This window comes from Hyperolius riggenbachi, chromosome 9 (assembly GCF_040937935.1).
Source record: "Hyperolius riggenbachi isolate aHypRig1 chromosome 9, aHypRig1.pri, whole genome shotgun sequence".
In the NCBI taxonomy this organism is placed as follows: Eukaryota; Metazoa; Chordata; class Amphibia; order Anura; family Hyperoliidae; genus Hyperolius; species Hyperolius riggenbachi.
In genome coordinates, this window is record NC_090654.1 from 169,815,627 (window position 1) to 169,835,966 (window position 20,340).

At 44.5% G+C, this 20,340-nt stretch overlaps 1 protein-coding gene across 4 annotated transcripts in view; it reads left to right on the plus strand.

The window, feature by feature from the left end:
- CACNA2D3 (calcium voltage-gated channel auxiliary subunit alpha2delta 3) overlaps positions 1 to 20,340 on the plus strand; it is a 1,137,695-nt gene that overhangs the window by 1,020,310 nt on the left and 97,045 nt on the right. For 3 of the 4 annotated variants that reach the window (XM_068253668.1, XM_068253670.1, XM_068253669.1), the window contains one exon: positions 2,792 to 2,903. In XM_068253668.1, coding sequence (XP_068109769.1) covers positions 2,792 to 2,903 — 112 coding nt within the window. Of the gene's footprint in view, positions 1 to 2,791; positions 2,904 to 4,619; positions 4,672 to 20,340 lie in introns of those variants that run through there. The other variant, XM_068253671.1, reaches the window with a different exon arrangement.

Consider the following 20,340-nt stretch of genomic DNA (forward strand, 5'->3'; position numbering starts at 1 on the left):
GTAAGACTTTTTCAGCAGAAATCTATTGTAGGCCATTCAGACAATGCTGATTTTTTGTCCACAGAAATCACATTATTAAAATTAGACAGTACTTTTAGGCCAATCAGAAAACGTAGGAAATACTAGGCCAACCATAAAATGCTGAATTTTTAAGCAGAAAGCATTTCTGACCATCCCTAGTGTAGACTCACTGGGTCCCTCTGTTCCACTAACCTTTTCCCGACTGCTTAACGCCAATAGGCATCGGGAAGGTGGCAGCCCCAGGACCGCGTAACACCGAAAGGCGTCAAGATCGGTGGGCAGAGATTAGCGGGGATCATGTGCGCTCCCCGCTTGAGCAATCGCTGCTAGCAGACTGAAAGAAAAATAAAGAAATGGCCATTTCTTTTGTTTGTACAGCGCTGCGATCTAATGCAGAGCTGTACTGCGGACAGCCGTGTCACTCGGCTGTCCCCTGGAAGGTCAAGACAAAAGATTGCTCTCATAGGCTGTTGCCTATGAGAGACGATCCAGGTAATCGGCTATCAGGGGGTGGGGGGGTCTTGGGTGTATATCAATTTGATATAAAAAAAAAAATAACAAAGCCATCAGCAGTGATCAGAGCCCACCAACAGAAAGCTCTGTTGGTGGGCAGAAAAGGGGGGGGGGAGGGAGTCCATTTGTGTGCACAGTTGTATAGCTGTGCAGAGAGCTTTTAAAGCTGCAGAGCTCTGAATTGTAAAAAATAGCCTGGTCACTGGGGGGGGGGGGGAGGGGGAGGGGGGGCCGTGGTCCTTAAGTGGTTAAACCTCTTTGCATTTAGCTACATTCTAACCCTAGAACTAGTGGTTAGGGTAAGCAGTCAAAGATGGATGTGACTTACTCTCTTATATTTTTCTCTTATAAACCCCCATTCGTGTAGCTAAATTCTAACCCTACAAGATGATGGTGGCCACCGCCATATTTTCTATCTGTAGTGCAATGTGTTATTTTCTGTAAGGATCTCATTGTGCACAGATCACTGGGTGACAGGGCAACATAACTGAAGCTTTATTTATATTTCTGAGCAATTTGCTTGACAAATTCAACACTGGATGACAGGACTAGCAATGAATTTACTTTGGGAGACACTGAGATAATGTATTTTAAAAAAAGATAATTGTGTGTTTGTATTTTATTTTGTATATGTTCTTTACTTTTAGTACTTTGTGGAAATAGGTAAGGTATACTTTATTCCTGTACCAAGTCCCATATATGGGATGCTCATTCGGATTCCTCAAAATTGAAATTTCTGCATTTTCGATCGGAATTCAGAAAGGAGAAATAGGAAAAAGAAATTCTGCGTAAATCTTATTTGCCGCAACTTGGTAATTTTAGCCCAATCACATACCTCGGAAGCATTGGACCAATCAGAGAATGCAGAATTGTTCTGCAAAAATTGTATCACTGATAATTGTAGTCCAATCACAAGACTAAAGGAGGTCATACACTGGTCGATTAGCCATCAGATTCGAGCAACAGATAGATCCCTCTCTGATCGAATCTGATCAGAGAGGGATCGTATGGCTGCCTTTACTGCAAACAGATTGTGAAACGATTTCAGCCTGAAACCATTCACAATCTGTGGTGCTGCCACTCCCGCAACCCCCCCCCCCCCCCCCGCATACATTACCTGCTCCGCCGGCGCGACTCCCCAGGTCTCCGCTGTCTTCTCCGCTCTGGTCTGTTCTCCGGGTCCGGCAGGCTTCACTTCTTCATGTCTGGGGGAAGTTTAAACAGTAGAGCGCCCTCTACTGTTTAAACTTCCAGCCGGGGCAGGAAGAGGTGAAGCCTGCTGGATCCGGAGCCCAACACGGAGACGGAGCAGCGGTGACTGGGGGGGATACGCTCTGGCCGGATCAGGTAATGTATTGCAGCTGTATTGCGTCGGTCGTCGGGCACTCGAACGCCGCTAGCGACACGCACCCTACCCGCGGGCGTTCGACGGTAATTTCCCGCACGGAGCGATCGATCTATTTCGGGACGAAATAGATCGAAATTTTGCGTTAACATTAACGATTTGCCAGTGATCGAATCTGCTGTCGATCGGCGGGGAATCAGCCTAGTGTATGGCCAGCTTAATTTTCCATTTTTCTGATATCCATTTTACTGATTTCTGTTTTTCTGCTTTTGTTTGTATTATCTGATGCAAAAAATGACTGATTACATTCTCCTCGGAAATCGGAAAAACAGAAAATAAGAAATTGGCATTGCCAGAAATTGGAATTTCCACGGAATCGGAAATGGGAAATCAGGCACATATATTATGGATATTATTATTAAAGGAGCTTCTAGATTCCACCATGGGCAAACCTATTTTACTTGTACTCCTGCCTACTTTCAGGGACACATAGAAATGGGAAAAAATCGCTTGCCTCTATGCAGTCAAGTAAAAGGCATACTTACTGCAATATTATATATTAACACCTATTTTATCACACCCACATAGTTATGCTAAAAGATTACCTCCCTGTGGCAGCCACTCCATTGTTCTAGGAGCCATCGTCTCTCCTCTCTTCTGTCTATATATTACAGACAGACAGATAAGTAGCTGTACATGTAATCCAGAAATGTATTTTATCTGGATTGTCTCATTTGTCTGCAGCACAGATGGATATAGCTGCAGTTTATGAAAATAGACACTAGGTGGCAGATGCAAGGAGAATAAAAGAGTACAAACTTCACCATTTTATTCCTAGAAAATGTGATTAATTCATTCTCCTTTTGTCTGTTCCTCAGTTTTATGAAGTCTGACATTTATCTTTTCTTACAGCTCAAAGGCTGAAGCAGACCCTGGAGCCCTGTGATACGGAGTATCCAGCTTTTGTCTCGGAGCGCACCATAAAAGAGACTACAGGCACCATAGCCTGTGAAGATTGTTACAAGTAAGACCCTTTTTGCTAAGAACATTCTTAAAAGCCATACATTATATTTTAGTTTATTTTAATCAATAACACACCATTCCGCTCTCATTACACAAGCCATTCCAAAGGTTTGATTTAAAAAACGTCTTCACTTAAAGGATGATGTCACCAAATTCACTTCTGATTCTTCTATGTTCGTGAACAGCAAAAAAAAAAAAAAAAAAAGGGGGGAGAGAAAAATATGTACTGTAAGTGCGGTCAGCTTTGCGGCCTCTTAATATCAGGAAACTTTTGAACATACACATGTCATCTGGACAGAAAATTGCAGAAAATCCAAACTGTTACTTATACCAACATCATTCCAGGATGCCAGAGTGATTGCAATGAAATAGATATGGATCAATCAAATTTCATGTTAATCCAATGCATTCAAAGACCTTAGCTTACCTCTGTGCCCTTCTGCCCATTGGCTCCTTCCCATCATACTTTAAACATGCGCTCATTACGCCCCTAGAAACATCCTCTCTTGACCCCGTGGCTCTCACAGGCGACTTCTCTCTCTTTCCCGGTAAATCTAAGCCACTTAAGCAGATTGTACACAAGCGCTTGATTCACTTCCTCTGTACTTTATGCTGCCATAAACCACCTTTGTTAACTTGACACGACACCAGCTGGGGACCCACCTGAAAATTCTGCACCACAAGTAAAATGGTCTTTCATGAAGGTGTTTGGTTTTAAATGGAAGGCTCAAGAGGCAGAGAGAATCACAGTTTATGGGTCTCTTCTTCCATTTTCAATGTTTATGAGAGGCTTACATTATGGATTTGTGTTTATTCAAGCTTTTAAACTCTTAAGTTGATTTATTTTAACTTTCCCTTATGTACATTGGAATGTTTTAACTCCTTCTCATGCCAGGCCATACTTCTCCAATAAGTACTTTGGAAAAAAAAGGACTACTGTATGCATTTACAGTTTTTAGTCAGACCTAATTACCAGTGATGACTCATTAGACTTCCTCTCATTGAAATCACTTCACTGGAAGATAAATCCTGGTTGGTTGAAAAATAAGACTGTCCTTGATGCATTCAATAAGACAGCTAGCCATGCCAGCCACTGTTTCTGCAGCCATGGAGAACCTTAGTTAATCATGTTCTAAGATAACCCACAGACATAGGATTACAGTGTACTTCTTAAGGTGGCCATACATCAGGCAATTTGGCGACCAAATGACAAACAATCCGATTTGATTATTATAATCATATTCAGATGAAAATCTGTGCTGCCTTTCCCTGGGTTTACGGGTCTTTTCTCTCTACTTCTTCTTTTCTTCTTTACTCTCTCTTTTCTATCTTTTTTTCTTTCCTTCTTACTGATGTTTCTTCCTCCCCCTTAACATACAATGACTGAGGGAGTTATACTATTTCTCCTTCCTCATTCAGTTACCAACCTATTCCTCACTCAAGGAATTGGATTGTACTTTATTAAAGTCAAATGTTGATTCTGTAGACAAGTGGGAGGAGAGGACCCGGAGACTATCATTCACGTCCCCTCCATTTCCTTAAATTATAATACCCTGGTGGAATGATCCCTCTGGGCCCCAGGGTACTCTTAGACAGCTTTTTTTGCCAACATGGAGGGTCGTAATTACTATATCCCTCTTAGTGTCCTCTCTACCCTCTTAGGTTGTCTTCCCCCTTATCTCGTCCCACTTGTATATGTATTTTTCCCTATTTCTAGGTATAAGTTCTCTGGACTTTGAGACACCCCCAGTCCTTATTTTTGCACTCGTGGCTCTGGCTCGCCACCACATACAAAATATGTCATCAATTGGACGGTTGATGTCTTCGAGACCAATACTACTCTACACAATGTATTATCTATCTGCACATTTTCCTTTTGTTCATGGTTGGATGTTAAGCACTGGGTTTTATGTCTCACATTGATACTCATGTCTGTTACTTCTCTGAAAAAATATATGAAAAACTTCTTAAATAAAGAATCTTTAAAAACAAAAAAGTCTGTGCCGCCAAGTGCATGCCCGATCGACAACGCGACTAATTTTAGGCTGAAATTGGTCGCATTAGTCGAGATGTAGGGCCAGCTTGCTCAATTAGTGCCCCCATTCCCAGTGCACTATACATTACCTGTTTTTGGCTGCCGCTTGTCCTCCGCTTGCACTCCTTGCTTTATACATGCACCCCATGTGGTTGCTGGAGTAACCGGGCATGTGTAACAACATTACTAGGCAAACATGTGGGGCGCATGTATGGACACGCAGAGGACAAACGGCGGACATGTAGTGTATATAGCTTGGGGCACGGGGGGGGGGGGGGGGGGGCAAACATTAGTGGGGGTGGTGAGGTGGAACACAGGGCCGATTTCGGATAAATTTCAGCGTGAAATTGATCGGGAATTGGCCTGCAGTGTATGCAGCTGACAGATGTCTCTCTAATCAGATTTGATTAGAGAGAGATTTGTCGCTTGGTCGAATCTGCCCATCTTCGCTGGATGTACCATCATCAGACATTGTTATTGTTAAGAAGTATTGTTTTCTGACAAATTGGATTTGTTTCTCTGACTATCCATTGCATTATTCTCTCCCCAACTGTGATATCCATGTAAAGTAATTATTTTATTTTTTTCATTTATTTATTTTGCCCCTAGCTCAGGCTCATATTTTACTGCTTTATTGTGTGGAATATACTATGATTTGTAATGCACAAAGTTTTGTCATTTCATATTAATCATTTTTTGCATTACTCATATCTTTATTAACCAGTTTTGTGTTTGCAATGCTGACTCCATATCTAAATGTGATATGCAGCTTCCCTGAACAGAATAGCAGTCTGTCATAAACCACAGGAGGTAGTCAGTGAGAAACTGAGAATGGGCAGAGAGAGTAGGACAGTGTGGAAGGGAAGAAACTGCCTCTCTGTTGGCAGTTTGCTGTAATGTGCACATATCCCCGGCGAGACAGCTAATTTTGGCGCAGAGCTGCGCCAAATGATTTGGGCACTGCCATAGACCGTAATGTGAATTATGGCTATGGCTATGCCCCTCCACTCCCCCACCTGAGTTCCTTCTACTTGGAGGGGGAATAACATTATAAAGCCATGCCAGACTTTCAGCAGGAAGAGGGTGAGCCATCTTTTCTCTTCACCATGCGCCGAAATTTGGCCGCGCCGATTTGAAATGTACGCATCTCTGGGTCCCTATTCATTTCCACTAACAGTGAAAAAGCTGGGAGGGTGATCTAATGCTTTAAACAGCTAAATTTACAGCACCGGAATGGTCGCTTAGGGCGCAGGCTTCCAGGGGGCGAACGTGCATTCATCTACTCTGGACTGGCCCTGGCCACATTTCTACCTGACTGCGGGCTCCGAGTCCATCTGTGGCTGCTGTGAGTAACTCCGTCTCCGCCCCCTCTGTGCCGCTAAGGGGGATGGGGGCGAAGACTCCAGGAATCTGCTGCTGACTCTTGTGGAGCATGTGTGAGCTGTGCGTGCCAGTAGTGCCGCCCCTCACTCACAGGCAATGTCTGATTGGATGGCTCAACCTGCTGAAGTGGAGAATGCAGACTGCTCTGGTGCTGCGCTGCCTCAAATCAGATACTTGTCACTCCTGAGTCCTGGCCATCTTCTGTCCCCAGCTACACAGTGGACAAGTCAAGCAGAAAAGTAAGGTACCCCAACTGCCTCCCGGTCAGGGCTGCTTATATATACACTAAAGGGGGATCTGCCTATATACACTATTTATCTACCTAGCATATATATACTAAAAGGGGGATCTGCCTATATATACACTAAAGGGGGTATCTGCCTATATATATATATATATATATATATATATATACTAAAGGAGGGATCGGCCTATATACACTAAAGGAAGGGGGGTCTACCTATACACACTAAAGTAGGGGGGGGGGGATCTGCCCATATACTCTAAACGAGGGGGAATCTGTCTACAAGGAGGGGGGATCTGACTAAATAGACTATATAGACTATTTATCTGCCTAGCCTATATACACTAAAAGGGGGATCTGCCTATATAAACTAAAGGGGGTATGGGATCTGCCTATATACACTAAGGAGGGGGGGGTCTGCCTATATACACTTGGGGGGGGGGGGAGAGGCTGGATAGTGTAATGGTTAAGGGCTTTGCCCCTGACACAGGCTACCTGGGTTCGAATCTCGGCTCTCGGTTCAGTAAGCCAGCACCTATTCAGTAGGAGACCTTGTGCAGGACTCCCTAGTCCCCCATTTCTGTGATGTCTTTGTCCATTTGTGTGCTGCTTTGTCCCCCCTTTCTTTGGCTGCTTTGTCCCCCGTTTATGTGGCTGCTTTGTCCGTTTGTGTGCTGCTTTGTCCCCCCTTTCTGTGGCTGCTTTGTCCCCTGTTTCTGTGGCTGCTTTGTCCATTTGTGTGCTGCTTTGTCCCCCCTTTCTGTGGCTGCTTTGTCCCCCGTTTATGTGGCTGCTTTGTCCGTTTGTGTGCTGCTTTGTCCCCCTTTCTGTGGCTGCTTTGTCCCCCGTTTCTGTGGCTGCTTTGTCCATTTGTGTGCTGCTTTGTCCCTACTTTCTGTGGCTGCTTTGTCCCCCTTTCTGTGGCTGCTTTGTCCCCCGTTTCTGTGGCTGCTTTGTCCATTTGTGTGCTGCTTTGTCCCTCCTTTCTGTGGCTGCTTTGTCCCCCTTTCTGTGGCTGCTTTGTCCCCCGTTTCTGTGGCTGCTTTGTCCATTTGTGTGCTGCTTTGTCCCTCCTTTCTGTGGCTGCTTTGTCCCCCGTTTCTGTGGGTGCTTTGTCCGTTTGTGTGCTGCTTTGTCTCCCTTTCTGTGGCTGCTTTGTCCATTTGTGTGCTGCTTTGTCCCTCCTTTCTGTGGCTGCTTTGTCCCCCGTTTCTGGGGGTGCTTTGTCCATTTGTGTGCTGCTTTGTCCCCCCTTTCTGTGGCTGCTTTGTCCCCCGTTTATGTGGCTGCTTTGTCCGTTTGTGTGCTGCTTTGTCTCCCTTTCTGTGGCTGCTTTGTCCATTTGTGTGCTGCTTTGTCCCTCCTTTCTGTGGCTGCTTTGTCCCTCCTTTCTGTGGCTGCTTTGTCCATTTGTGTGCTGCTTTGTCCCTCCTTTCTGTGGCTGCTTTGTCCCCCGTTTATGTGGCTGCTTTGTCCGTTTGTGTGCTGCTTTGTCCCCCCTTTCTGTGGCTGTTTTGGTCATTGGTGTCAGTGCAGAGAAAAAAAAACATACTTACCATCTGACGTCCTTTCTTCCTCCTTGAAGCTGGAATTCCTCTTGAACTCCCGCGCGTGCCGGAACTATAGACCTGGCTTCGGGTGATGCGGCTGCTTTACAGATCCATACGCCGCATCACTCGTAGCCACATGAAGGAATCCTTCCACTGCCATCGCTGCAGACATATGCAGAAGCGGTACTATATTGTCCCACAGAAATGAGGAAAGTGGGACTGTTGTGTCCACCAGAAGTGTCAAATTGACACGGAACCCCTGGAGGTTTGAGAATAGCTGAGTTAGAGCAAGCAAAGTGTGGAAAGACGTTCCAGGTCAGTAAGCAGCCTTACTGATGACCCCTCCCCAGTGCTATGTACTATAGTGATGCTTGAGGAGTCTGCAGAGCCAGTTCTCTCCATCACAGATGGACAGAGTGAGTGTAATAAGTGGCTGATGCTGGAGCACCATCCTCTGTTAGTTTTCTGTTTGCATATTTCTGTATGCTTTTTCTGCACTCCATGGACCATGGTCAAAAGCATTTTAACTGCTATCACAGCAGTTATCACATGTTAGTTCACGTGAACAGCATTAGTTCACGTGATAAGCTTATGTTTTTGCGCGATCACGTGCACATTTCACGTGAAACGCGCACATGATCGTGCGGAGACCTTCGCTTATCACGTGAACTAACGCTGTTCGTGTGAAAAGCTCTGCGAGCGGCAAAGCACGTGATAACTGCTGTGATAGCAGTCATCACGCTTTTGAAAATGGAGCCCCATGTGTGTCTGTATGTGTGAAAACGTGCATGTTTTATCAGAGAATCTAATGCAATTGATAGAGAAAATGTGTGCAGTGCTTGACTGCTGTCTGTTATTATCTGCATGAGAAAAACACATTCAAGTGTGCACTAGCCAACTGAATAACAATGGTTCTCAGTTTACCTTAGTTTACCTGTAGAGAAAGCGGGGGAAGGGGGCCCCATCCAAAGTTTCACAGGGGGACCCAGTGATTTCTAGTTACGCCCCTGCTCCTAGCAGTTTTGGTTCACCATGAGCTTACTGGGCGATCTGTAACTCTGTTTTGTGGATAAGGAGAAAAGGGGATTACTAACAGTTAAATATGTAAATAGATGGAAGAGCTTTTCATTTGATATCCCATTAGAGACAATTAGCTGTGTGAATTATACAAAGTCCAGCCTGTGTGTTGCGCTAAGTATAGTATGGAAATATTGAACACTGTTCAATCTTGCAGTTTAAACATCATCTCTGGGTACACGGCTATCGTAATTCAACATGACAAGAGCAGATTTAATACCTCAGGTTTTAAGGGTAATTTTAGGTCATGAAATCGCTATTCAAAATAACCACATAATGCAGCGTTTGGTCTACAACCCATTGGAAACTGAGTCAAGTGCAAATTATAGCATTTTAAGGCAACTAAGAACTTTTTTTATTTGTAAAGAAAACATTTGTGTCTTTTAGAGCCCAATCCAAACTGATCCCAAGGTATCCATTATTTTGCAAATATTCCCAACACAGGAAGCCATAAACTACACCCATGATAAACCTCTAATGAATACAAAATAATGGCTCTTAAAGGCGCTCCACGGGTATTAACAATCTCCATATTGTCTTTCACACAAACATGCTTTCCTTCATACGTTGAATCCCAAAAAAAGCTTGGGATAAATTAAGATGTTTGTGGACCAAGAGGCTGATTTGGTCTACCTTTGACCATGTACTAGCAACATGCTTTTTATTCACACTTGAGATTATAGCTTTAATCTTTTACATCTCTATTTTAAGCCTGCTGGGACAGCAACCACAAAACCGCACTCTTCTTTGGGTATGCAACCTAAGTTTATTTTCATTAGGACAAGTCTATCTAAAAGAAAGATGAGCAAAATTGATGGTTTTCCCTTTGACTCCATTTTTGCGCAAAGCCTACAATTTTCTTGTAAAGTTGCTTTTGCAAAAAGCTAAAACCACTTCTGTAAAGAGAGCCATATGGGTAGTTGAATGGCTTTTGATGCCACATACGCACCACTCCTTATTGTGAACTGAGAAGTTGCCGACTATGCATAAAGAAGATCTCGTTGTGATGCATATTAATGTCCACTCATTGGGTTTAAGCAAACCAAACAATCACTAGAAAAAGAAGATCTCATTATGATGCATATTAATGAACACTCATTGGGTTTAGGTATACCAATCAATCACTACAATCAGCAGTTTTCACTTACTATGTTTACCTGTAAGACTGCTTACACACTGACATGTTGTGCTCTGTTGCGTTGGGCAATATAATTGCATAGCAAGCACAATGCAATTCAAGTGTAATGGTGCATTCACATAGACATGTTAGCAATGCTTTATGACAAAACCAGTTTGAACAAAGCAGGGCATTATTTGTGGTACTGGACAACAGTGATGCACATCCGAGCTAGGATATCCGAGATACTCGGATATCCTAGCTCTTTTTTTTACTATTCGAGCTCGAATACCGAGCTCGAATAGTATTAGCTATCCGGGCTGTGCTATCCGAGCGCATTCGGATAGCAATCAGCTATCCGGAGATATCCGAGCTATCCGAGCTCGGATAGCGTCGTCAGCGACGTCACCTCGAGTCCTCACAAGCGAATCAGAGGGCTCCCAGCCCTCTGACTGCAGCCAATCACAGAGGGGGAGCCTGGCCAAGCCCCCCTTTATAAATAGCGGGCGCCATGTTGCCTCACTCTTCCTGCTTGTAACTTACTGACTGACTGTACTGAGAGACTGCTCCAGTGCTTTTTGTCTGTGCAAGTAGTGCATTTATTGTTTAATACACCAAGCGTTTTTACACTCCAACACTTGATATTCACCTGTATTGCTTTGTATTGTACGATCCCAACTTCATCTATCGATTTCTATTTGATTGCAATATCTGTCTGTCTATGGTACGATCCTAACTTCATCTATCGATTTCTATCTGATTGCAATATCTATCTGTCTATGGTACGATCCTAACTTCATCTATCGATTTCTATCTGATTGCAATATCTGTCTGTGTATGGTACGATCCCAACTTCATCTATCGATTTCTATCTGATTGCAATATCTGTCTGTCTATGGTACGATCCCAACTTCATTTATCGATTTCTATCTGATTGCAATATCTATCTGTCTATGGTACGATCCTAACTTCATCTATCGATTTCTATCTGATTGCAATATCTGTCTGTGTATGGTACGATCCCAACTTCATCTATCGATTTCTATTTGATTGCAATATCTGTCTGTCTATGGTACGATCCTAACTTCATCTATCGATTTCTATCTGATTGCAATATCTATCTGTCTATGGTACGATCCTAACTTCATCTATCGATTTCTATCTGATTGCAATATCTGTCTGTGTATGGTACGATCCCAACTTCATCTATCGATTTCTATCTGATTGCAATATCTGTCTGTCTATGGTACGATCCCAACTTCATCTATCGATTTCTATCTGATTGCAATATCTGTCTGTCTATGGTACGATCCCAACTTCATTTATCGATTTCTATCTGATTGCAATATCTGTCTGTCTATGGTACGATCCCAACTTCATCTATCGATTTCTATCTGATTGCAATATCTGTCTGTCTATGGTACGATCCCAACTTCATCTATCGATTTCTATCTGATTGCAATATCTGTCTGTGTATGGTACGATCCCAACTTCATCTATCGATTTCTATCTGATTGCAATATCTGTCTGTCTATGGTACGATCCCAACTTCATCTATCAATTTCTATCTGATTGCATTATTATATGTCTGTTTGTAACATACCATACCCTGCTATCTGACTATGGACATTCTTGGTTTTAAATTTGTGTCAACCTCTGATCTTTGGTTCCATTCCACTAGTTCCTAGATTTTGGCCTTATCTAGGTCTTGGCCTTAAATTAACATATAATGTATTGCCTTGCCAGCTGTTTATGCACTGTTCTATGCTGTGTTTGATCTGTGAGTTACATTTCTGTCCAGCCCCATACAGAGTCTCCTTTAAATTCCAGCCTACAAGGCTGAGACTCCCATTCAAACACTTCACCATCTCACCTGCATTCAGTCTGTTAAATAAGATGCTAGCAGCCTGTTTGCATATAGCTAGCATAGGAGGTCAATTTTGACCACTGGTCAGTTTTGAGCATCTGAACTCAAAGTGCATCTGTAACTCTAAGTGTAAAGAAAATACAACAACCAAAATTAGACCAGAATTGGAACAGAAGGGGACAGAAGGAACTGACAGAAAATTCTGCTTCTCTGGTAAGTTGCAAAAATGTTCAATCTGGTGTTTACTACCTGCCTGCTCTCCCCAGCCATCCTCAAATCTCTCCACACACTGCATCCCCCTGCTGTCAGCAATATGCTGTACATTTCACCATCCCTCCTATCCACTTCACAGCTCGCCTCTCATGAGATTTTCTTATACTTACAACCTCACCTTCCATGGCACACTACGTCTAAATATAAGTCTACACCGCAACTTCTGCTCCGCTATATCTGCCTACTCCTCCTCCTTGTTGCAGGGGACATTTCACCTAACCCTGGACCCCCACTCCCCCCTGCTAATCACACTGTTTGCAATAAATCAAATTTCCCTCCCTCTTACTGTAACCTTATTAATATTCCACTCCTTCCCCCTACACCCCCTCCGATCTCGGCTGCCCTCTGGAATGCCCGCACAGTCTGCAACAAACTGCCCTTTATCCATGATCTTTTCATTTCCAATGCTTTCACATTCTTTGGGATCACTGAAACCTGGCTGGCCCCTTCTGACACAGTCTCACCTGCTTCCCTCTCCTATGGAGGTTTCTGCTTTAGCCACACTCCTAGAGGTGGGAATAAGCATGGTGGTGGTGTGGGCATTCTCCTCTCAGATAAATGCTCCTTCAAGCCTCTCACTCCTATTCCCTCTCTCTCCCTGCCATCCTTTGAAGTCCATGCAGTCCGACTATACTCTCACTTGAACCTCCAAATTGCAGTTATTTACCGCCCTCCAGGCCCTGCTTTTGTTTTCTTGGATCATTTCTCTGCCTGGCTTCTCCAGTTCCTATCCTCTGACATCCCTACCATCATCATGGGTGATTTTAACATTCCTATTGACACCAATAACACAGTCTCCAAAAAACTTCTATCACTCACTTCCTCCTATGGCTTGTCTCAGTGGTCCTCTACCTCAACCCACACTGATGGCCATATGCTTGACCTTGTATTCACTCGTCTCTGCTCTGTCACTGACTTTACGAATGATCCACTACCACTCTCTGACCATAACCTACTTAGCTTCTCTCTCTCCTCCTCTTTTCCTACCACGCTGGCACAAGCACGCTCACATACTCGAAGAAACTATCGCAATCTAGACATTCAAACTGTCTCTGATGCCCTGGCACCTCTCCTCACACAATCCTTCACGGACCCAGACTCGGCTGCTATACACTACAACAGCTCCATTACAAAAGTCATGGATGATTTCACCCCCCTCGTCATTGCCCGCCCTCACCGTGTCTGTCGCCAACCCTGGATGACCAAAACCACTAAACAGTTAAAAAGATGCTCTAGAGCAGCTGAACGGCGCTGGAGGAAAAGTAACACAAGTGAGGACTTCATCTTATATAAAATTGCCTTGAACAACTTCAGAAACTGTAAACAACTTCAAAACTCTGTGGCAAAAAAGTCCTATTTTTCTTCCCTAATATCCCCCCATTTACACAATCCAAAATGCTTGTTCAACACCTTCAACTCCGTTCTCCATCCCCCTCCTCCTCTTCCTTCATCTTGCTTATCAGCTGAAGAATTTGCAACATACTTCACTGATAAAATTGACAAAATCAGAAGTGAATTCTCCATGCAGCCCTCAAATCCCACCTCCACACCTCTCATTGACTGTTCTCTAACTGCCTTCTCTCCACTCTCTGAACACTCTCTTTCCTCTATAATTGCCAAAGCTAATCTAACCACCTGTCCTTGGATCCTATTCCCTCCCATTTCATTCCCCAGCTATCCTCATCTCTCTTGCCTGCACTAACAACGCTATTTAACCTGTCCCTCTCTACTGGCATCTTTCCGTCCCCACTCAAAAAAGCAGTTGTGACACCACTACTTAAAAAACCTTCTCTAGATCCTACCACACTTGCCAACTACCGCCCAGTGTCACTTCTCCCATTTGCATCCAAACTACTTGAACGCCATATACATGCAGAATTAAGCCATTATTTATCTGCTAACTCCCTACTTGATCAGTTCCAGTCTGGCTTTCGTTCTAACCACTCCACGGAAACAGCCCTTACCAAAGTGGCCAATGACCTTCTTACAGCCAAATCCAAAGGTCAATTTTCCATACTCATCCTTCTTGACCTGTCATCAGCATTTGATACTGTCGACCACACCTTACTCCTACAAATACTTTCAAATGTCGGAATAAAGGGCCTTGCTCTCACATGGTTATCTTCCTACCTCTCTGGAAGGTCCTTCACAGTCTCCTACTCAGATCAGATCTCTTCTCCTCATGCTTTGTCTGTCGGGGTTCCCCAAGTCTCTGTCCTTGGTCCCCTCATAGTTACATAGTTACATAGTTATTTTGGTTGAAAAAAGACATATGTCCATCGAGTTCAACCAGTACAAAGTACAACTCCAGCCTGCTCCCTCACATATCCCTGTTGATCCAGAGGAAGGCGAAAAAACCCTTACAAGGCATGGTCCAATTAGCCCCAAAAGGGAAAAATTCCTTCCCGACTCCAAATGGCAATCAGATAAAATCCCTGGATCAACATCATTAAGCATAACCTAGTAATTGTAGCCATGGATGTCTTTCACCGCAAGGAAAGCATCTAAGCCCCCTTTAAATGCAGGTATAGAGTTTGCCATAACGACTTCCTGTGGCAATGCATTCCACATCTTAATCATTCTTACTGTAAAGAACCCTTTCCTAAATAAATGGCTAAAACGTTTTTCCTCCATGCGCAGATCATGTCCTCTAGTTCTTTGAGAAGGCCTAGGGACAACAAGCTCATCGGCCAAGCTATTATATTGCCCTCTGATGTATTTATACATGTTAATTAGATCTCCTCTAAGGCGTCTTTTCTCTAGACTAAATAAACCCAGCATATCTAACCTTTCCTGGTAAGCGAGACCTTCCATCCCACGTATCAATTTTGTTGCTTGTCTCTGCACCTGCTCTAAAACTGCAATATCTTTTTTGTAATGTGGTGCCCAGAACTGAATTCCATATTCCAGATGTGGCCTTACTAGAGAGTTAAACAGGGGCAATATTATGCTAGCATCTCAAGTTTTTATTTCCCTTTTAATGCATCCCAAAATGTTGTTAGCTTTAGCTGCAGCGGCTTGGCATTGAGTACGATTATTTAACTTGTTGTCGATGAGTACTCCTAAGTCCTTCTCCAAGTTTGATGTCCCCAACTGTATCCCATTTATTTTGTATGGTGCTAGACCATTGGTAAGACCAAAATGCATGACTTTACATTTGTCAACATTGAATTTCATCTGCCATGTATGTGCCCATATAGCCATCCTATCCAGATCCTGTTGCAATATGACACTATCTTCCTGAGAGTTGATGATTCTGCACAATTTTGTATCATCTGCAAAAATAGCAACATTTCTCACTACTGCATCTACTAGGTCATTAATAAATAAATTGAAGAGCACTGGACCCAGTACAGACCCCTGTGGGACCCCACTGCTAACAGTCTCCCATTTTGAGTACGATCCATTGACCACAACTCTTTGTTTTCTGTCCATTAGCCAGTTCCCTATCCATGCACACAAACTCTTCCCCAGTCCTTGCATCCTCAACTTTTGCACCATACTTCTGTGGGGAACAGTGTCGAAGGCCTTTGCAAAGTCCAAGTATATCACATCTACAGCATTCCCAATATCCATATTAGCATTCACTACCTCATAAAAGCTGAGCATGTTAGTCAAACAGGACCTGTCTTTAGTAAACCCATGCTGATGCTGAGAAATAAGATTATTTTCTACTATGAAGTCTTGTATACCACCCCAATCACCAGTCCATGGCCCACTGCTGGTCCGTGGGACGTTTGCAGTTGGGCCGCGGGACTGTCCTCTTGCCCCTCCCCCCCCCCCCCCCCGCGCCGTGCTGAGAAATAAGATTATTTTCTACTATGAAGTCATGTATAGTATTTCTTAGTAACCCCTCAAATAGTTTGCATACAACTGATGTTAAGCTTACAGGTCTATAATTTCCCTGATCTGATTTTTTGCCCTTCTTAAATAATGGGAAAACGTGGGCTGTACGCCAATCCACTGGGACTCTGCCAGTTGCAAGAGAGTCACAAAAGATAAGATAAAGGGGTTTAGCTATAACTGAACTTAATTCCCTTAGGACCCGAGGATGCATGCCATCCGGGCCAGGTGCCTTGTCTATTTTTAATTTATTTAGTCGTGCCTCCTCTTTTCCATCTACATGCATGGCCTTGGTGATTTCATCAACTCATTCGGGTTTCAATACCACCTCTATGCAGACAATACACAACTGTACCTCTCTGCCCCAGACCTTAACTCCCTCCTTAAACGTGTTCCTGACTGCTTGTTTGCTATATCCTCTTTCATGTCCTCTCGCTTCCTAAAACTTAATATGAGTAAAACAGAACTAATAGTTTTTCCACCGTCTCTGTCCACCTCCCTGCCTAAAGTAACAATAAATGTTAATAACACTCCCATAACCTCAGTTCCCAAAGCTCGGTGCTTGGGGGTGATATTCGACTCATCTCTCTCTTTTATTCCTCATGTTCACTCCATAATCAGCTCCTGCCATCTCCAACTCAAAAACATATCTCGCATCCGTCCCTTTCTCACTCAAGACGCAACTAAAATGTTAATACATGCTCTCATAATTTCTCGCCTGGACTACTGCAACATACTACTTTGTGGACTACCGTCTAACAAACTGGCCCCGCTCCAGTCGGTACTGAACTCAGCTGCTCGTCTCGTTCATCTTTCTTCTCGATCTTCCTCTGCCGACCCTCTTTGTCAAGCTCTTCACTGGCTGCAAATTAACCAGAGGATTCAGTTCAAACTCCTAACCCTAACCTACAAAGCTCTCCACAATCTCTCTCCCCGGTACATATCCTCACTAATCTCCAGATACAAACCCAATCGCAATCTCAGATCGGCACATGATCTTCTGTTGTCCTCCTCTAGAATCAACTCCTCACATTCACGTTTACAAGACTTCGCACGCGCTTCACCCCTCCTCTGGAATGCCCTCCCACAACACATCCATCACTCGCCAACCTTTGTTACCTTTAAACGCTCTCTAAAAACACAATTGTTCTGACAAGCATATTTATTTATTTATTTATTGTATTTATAAAGCGCCAACATATTACGCAGCGCTGAACATTAATTTAGGTTACAGACAATATTTAGGGGTGACATACAGCAATATGACAATACAGGAATACAAGAAATCCAGATCACACACCATAGTATGAGTACCAGGTAATGCTTAGTCAGTCACTGGATGGAGCATGGAGATTAGGCAAGTTAGGTTCACTCAGATGCATAGCATGGGTTCACAGTAATGGAGGTGCAAGATCAGGTAGGACACAAAAGGAGGAGAACCCTGCCCAAAGGCTTACAATCTAGAGGGAGAGGTAAGGACACGAATGGTAGGGGACCAGAGTTCAGCTGTAGGTTTAGAGCACTTGTGAGGGGTAGTAGGCCAGAGTGAAAAGGTGAGTTTTGAGGGCTTTCTTGAAGATGTTGAAGGAGGGGGCTGTCCTAATGGGTGGAGGTAGGGAGTTCCATAGTGTTGGAGCAGCTCTTGAGAAGTCCTGGAGGCGTGCATGGGACTGGGTGATGCGGGGGGCGGTTAGGCGAAGTTCATTGGAAGAGCGGAGTGAGCGGCTACTGTGTACCTCTGAGTAAGATCGGAAATGTAGGTTGGACAGGTTTTGTGGACAGATTTGTAGGTCAGACACAGTATCTTGAATCTGATTCTGGACTGGATAGGAAGCCAGTGGAGGGATTCTAGGAGGGGATCTGCCGTGGTGGAGCGATGGGAGCAGTGGATAATTCTGGCTGCCGCATTCATGATGGACTGCAGTGGGGCTGTTCGGGTCATAGGGAGACCAGACAGCAGGGCATTGCAGTAGTCAAGGCGGGAAATTATGAGGGCATGGATGAGGAGTTTGGTGGTGGCAGAGGTCAGGAAAGGGCGAATCTTACAGATGTTACGAAGGTGGAAGTTGCAGGACTTAGTGAGGTTTTGGATGTGGGAAGTGAAGGAGAGTGCGGAGTCCAGGAGTCCAAGCATATGCGCTACCTTAGGCCACTTCCCTTTGTACTAAGACCAAATTGCACTCCTACTAGGTATCTTAAAACACAAAGCCTCTATATATTTGTTGCTTACTACCCCTCCTCCTGTCCCCCCCCCCCCATTCCCTTTAGATTGTAAGCTCGCAAGGCCAGGGCTCTCTTCCCCTTTTGTGTCTTGGTAACCATTATACATTTTATTCATCATGTTAATTTTATCACTGTCATTACCAATTCTATCATTTGTATTTTGTATCATTCTTTGTATTTTGTCACTAATTATGTATTTTGTATATTGGTGTACACCATTGTCTGTATTATTATGTACCCCATGTTTGTTTCTTACTTTGTACAGCGCCACGGAATATGTTGGCGCTTTATCAATCAATAATAATAATAATTCTAGATAGATTGTATTTTAGGCAGTTTAGTTTGTGTGATTAGGGACTAGGGAGGGAGACTGTCACTGGTACTGCTGCAGCTGCAGCTGCAGCAGCTAGGCCCTGTGCCTAGGCAAGGCAGCCTGCCCTGCTCTGTGCTCTAGTCTCTAGTTACCTGTGCTCCCACCTGTCCTACTCTACTGTACTACTTCTGTGTTAGATAGATTATTGTACTATTTTGTAGTTAGCAAGGCCCAGCTTTACTGCTATACCTGTCCTGTATCTGCTCTCTGTAATCTAGTCACACCTGTACTATTGTTTAGCTAGATTCTTCTATTGTTTAGTGAGTACTGTAGTGTACTCTAGTCTGTGTATAGGGACCGTCCGTCACCGCGTTACCTAGCGTCTTTTGTGTGCACAGTGCACGTCTGCGGTGTCCGCACCCTCTCGTTAGTACTACACCCGTCCTATTGTTTATATTACTTGTATTGTGTATTCGCTGAATTGTACTGTACTGTAGTCTGTGTATAGGGACACCGTCAGTCAGCGTCAGCTAGGGTCTTTGTGTGCGCACTGCGCACTCTCTCGTTAGCACTACACCGATCTCTGCTGTAGAGTACACCTGTCCGTCACCTCACACACCCACCACCACCAGTTCCACCCCATTAAAGTACCCCACTTGTCCCACCCGCCTTTACATACATAACTTTTTTTTTATTTGTATAATATTAAAAATATACGATGTCTGGCACTGGCAGCCGCGGTTTGGGCAGAGGCAGCAAGGGCATCGGCAAGAGAGGAGGTCGTGGCAGCCGCGCCACCACCACCACCATGTGCAGTTCTGCGTCTGCACCAGTGGCTATTCCGCCATTAGCCACTGGCCGTGGACGCCTTGACCGCCCAACAGCTGGGAGTCACGCTGCAGAGACACAGCAGCAGCATGTGACGCAGATGTTCCTCCCACCGCCAGGTCGTAGCCGTCCTATTGAGGAGAAGAACGCAGACTCTGTGGTGGAACTGATGGTGGATGAGCAGGCCACCATTAGCTCTGGAACCGAGTCCTCCACCCCCGCCACCACTCCTGTTTGCAAGAGCAGCAGCAGCCGCCCAGCACTGCCTGGGGAGGAGGAGGAGTGCAGTTCTCCAGCCCCAGCGGGCAACACCAGCACCCTGTCACTCAGCACCTTCTTATCCCTAAGCACAGAGAGGGTATGGAGTGCTGTTGCGGAAGAATTGGAGGAGGAAGAAATGCTGATGGGCACTTTGGGGGATGAAGCTTTGGACAGTCAGACAGTGGTGAGTGTCCATCAGCCCATGCATGCAGAAGGGGAGTTTGTGGGGTCATCCCAGCAGGACATGTTTGCGGAGGGGGAGGATGATGATGACAGGGTGAAGGACAGAGACTGGGTGGCAGATCCTGGGGATGTCAGGAAGAGGATGCGTCTGCGGGCCTTGCTAGAAGGATCAGCATCGCAAACATAGGCAGGATCACAAGTGGGCGTGGTATGCAGGCCACACAGGGTGCTGATCCAGAGA